Source organism: Arachis ipaensis, chromosome B04 (genome assembly GCF_000816755.2).
Source record: "Arachis ipaensis cultivar K30076 chromosome B04, Araip1.1, whole genome shotgun sequence".
Classification (NCBI taxonomy): Eukaryota; Viridiplantae; Streptophyta; class Magnoliopsida; order Fabales; family Fabaceae; genus Arachis; species Arachis ipaensis.
In genome coordinates this window covers 89,747,052-89,750,278 of record NC_029788.2, presented here as the reverse complement: position 1 = coordinate 89,750,278, position 3,227 = coordinate 89,747,052, and the positions used below count along the sequence as shown (strand labels likewise).

The 3,227-nt window shown below is 28.4% G+C and overlaps 1 protein-coding gene across 1 annotated transcript in view; it reads left to right on the top strand.

Moving 5' to 3' along the window:
- The window catches only part of LOC107639475 (laccase-17), a 4,935-nt gene continuing 3,994 nt past the window's right edge, over positions 2,287-3,227 (top strand). Inside the window, exons 1-2 of the mRNA XM_016342982.2 lie at positions 2,287-2,509; positions 2,805-2,956. Coding sequence (XP_016198468.1) covers positions 2,384-2,509; positions 2,805-2,956 — 278 coding nt within the window. The 5' untranslated portion in view covers positions 2,287-2,383. The remainder of the gene's footprint in view (positions 2,510-2,804; positions 2,957-3,227) is intronic.

The window sequence follows — 3,227 nt, the reverse complement described above, 5'->3', positions numbered from 1 at the left end:
GATCCAATACGACGTCGTTTTGTCTAGCTTGGATGGGGACCAAATTGTCCTGGAGGTGACACGTGGCAGTTAACTTGAAATGCCGGCCCATTAACCTCCACGTAGGACATTCTGACCGGGTTAAAAGTCCATGGGGATATATCTGGTGTATAACTAAAAACGTCAGGGTCAAAATTTTAGGTAAATTTTATTGAGAACAAATTTATCTGACCGTGAATTTTTTGGGACCTATTTGAAATATTACTTATAATTCAATGAATAAAATGATAGAGTAGTGATATAAAGGGTTTTTTTTTTAACATGATCCCAAAATTCCAATGAAAAGTGAATTTAGTTAGAACATGCGCATATTATTCAATCGTTTTCCAATAAAACAATAATTTTAAAACACTAAAGAAATGGAAGAAATTAAACTTTTGCAATAGTAGCTAACATGAATTAGTTGCGGCTACCCTGTCGTGGCTTAAAAAGGTAATACTTTTCAGTTTTTCCACCATGCGGAAATATTTATCCACTGTTTTTGTTAGCTTGGAGACATTATTTGAGATGTTGATTTGACGTACCATGTAACGAACACAATCCTTAATTCAGAGAAAGGTTGCCTGATAAAGACAAGAGTTAATACCACTTTAATTATGTAGCTCCTTTTGGATGGTGTTTGACATACACATGGAGTAAAGCTTAGATAATTTACTTTTTGAAATTGTAATTATGTTTTATTTTAATTCCCAAATTTTTAAGATGTCAATTTAATTAATGTTTAAAGTTATATTTTATAGGTCATTTTAGTCCTTCAAATGATATCATTTAGGTCATTTTACTCTGTGAAATAATTCAACAAAATTAATTAAAATTTAAAAACTAAACTGATAACTTTAATTTTAAAATTACAGAAATTAAAGTGACATGCGCTTATAATTTTAAAGAAGTAAATGGAATATTGTTTACGCATTTCATTAAAAAAGAATTGTCTTTATTCAGGTTTAGTTTCCTTATTATGCGTGCATGCCTTTGTCTTGTTGCTCATGAGTCATGACAATGCAATAAAATGGGGCAATAACAGCTCCACTACAGTGACTACATGAAAGAAACCTTCATCAATATTGCTTCGGCTCCAAGAACATCGGTTGAGAGAGAGTAACATCTGACCAAAAACTCTTAAGGAGCCTTCATTCTTTAATTTAAGAGAAAGTATAAAACATTAAATTTTAATTAGTTAGAGTTTAATTTTATAATTTAGAATTTAGAATTAATGATCTATGATTTAGCATCCAGATTTAAGATAAATAAAATAATTTAAAAAAATTGACTAATGTGAAATGAAAAAAGTTGATTTTCTAGTATTACAGTAATGCTAGAAAAAAAAATCAAACTTACTTTATTTAACATTTATTAATTATAACGATAATTAATAAATAATAAATAAGATAAATTTTAATTGTTTATTTTGACTGATTTTTTGTATCTTCTTAATATTACTTCTATTCTTATTAATAATTTAATTTGATATCAAGCGAACTTAAGGTTGGATTATGGTATTAAATTAAAGGGCCCAATGAAATTATCATTTGATGGATTCAAGATAGAGAGCAATTGCCTGAAAAGATATAGAGGAGTTGGGAATAATTCTATGATAAAATGAAAATCTACGTAACCTTTTATTGGCCTTGTATACTAGTTTATTACTTTATTTTTAATTGTGAAAGATGGTTGGTGAAAATTATAAGGAATATAATCAGACATTGTAAATACTTAAAGAAATCTTAAAATATACTTTAGTTTTAATAATATTTTAAATATTGAGCACATACTTAAAACCTAGCTATCTGAATTTTTGTTAAAAAAGTAACACAAATGAGCTTTTTACTTTTCAATAACCTTTTCTTTGATATGATGGATTTTACTTATTTCACTTTTGCTAGCTATCTATCACAATAAATTGACAAACGTGTTCAATTCCTTTTTACTAGAGAACTCCAATCTTTTCCGGATGTCAATTTTCATGCACATAAAATAAAAAGTGCGTTAAATCCACTCTTAAATCTTGCAAAATTAAAGTTTGACTTGTGGAAGAAGGAGGTCAATGAGTCAAGCGTAAATAATTGATTGTCTTGGACACCACTCTTGAGTTGTTCTAACAACTGATCTCACAAAAAATAATATAAAAAAAGAAAGCACCTGAAGAAGCTCTTGTATGTATATGGTTAAGCTTCTCCTGGAAATATATAGTAGATAATTATTGCACCAACCACATTGTATCATTCCTCTATAAATTTGCCAACTAATGAGTTCAGTTTCATCAACACTTCAAAGTTCCAACTCTAATAGTGTTCATAAACATCACACACACTCTCTCTTTCTCTCTCTAGAATTGGAAAAAAAAATGGGAGCTACTCTTCCTCTTCATCAATCATGTACATTATTCCCATCATTATTGTTGCTTTTCATCTCTTTTATTATCATCCCTCAGCTTGTACTAGGGAGCACTACAAGGCACTACCATTTTGATGTATGTCTCAAAATCTTAGATGAACTTATTTTAAAACTCTACCTTAGGCTAAAAAATTTATCATTTCCATTATTATTTATTTAACAATAAAAAATATTAGATATACACTAAAATTAAAATTAATTATCAAAATTAACTATTATATATTTGTGTATGAATATATATATACATGTAATTTAATCAATTTTTAATGTATATTTTATTCTAATGATTAATTTTAATAGTGAATTTTAGTACATACTAGAACGATTATTTTAGAATAATCCTTTGTAATGGTTTGGATTCTATGGTGTAGATAAAGTACGAAAATGTGACAAGGCTATGCCATACGAAGAGTATGGTCACAGTGAATGGTCAGTTTCCTGGACCACGCATTGTTGCAAGGGAGGGTGATCGTCTTCTTATCAAAGTTGTCAACCATGTTCAGAACAACATCACCATCCACTGGTAAAAATAATTTATGCTTTAAGAGGCTTTATATGAACACAAAGTAGTTATAAAAGAAAAACCCACTAGTTATTAAAAACAGACCACAATAAACCAAAGTGAATTGTTGTAAGTGTCCTTTTAATATATTTCTTATAGAAGAAATAGAGTTAAATCCCCCGCCCCCTCTATTTATTAAAACTTATTTTTAGAAAATAATTTTTTAAACGTTATAGCATTTGTATATGTTTAGTGAATCAAACTAAAAATAATTTTTAATAAGTACCAATAA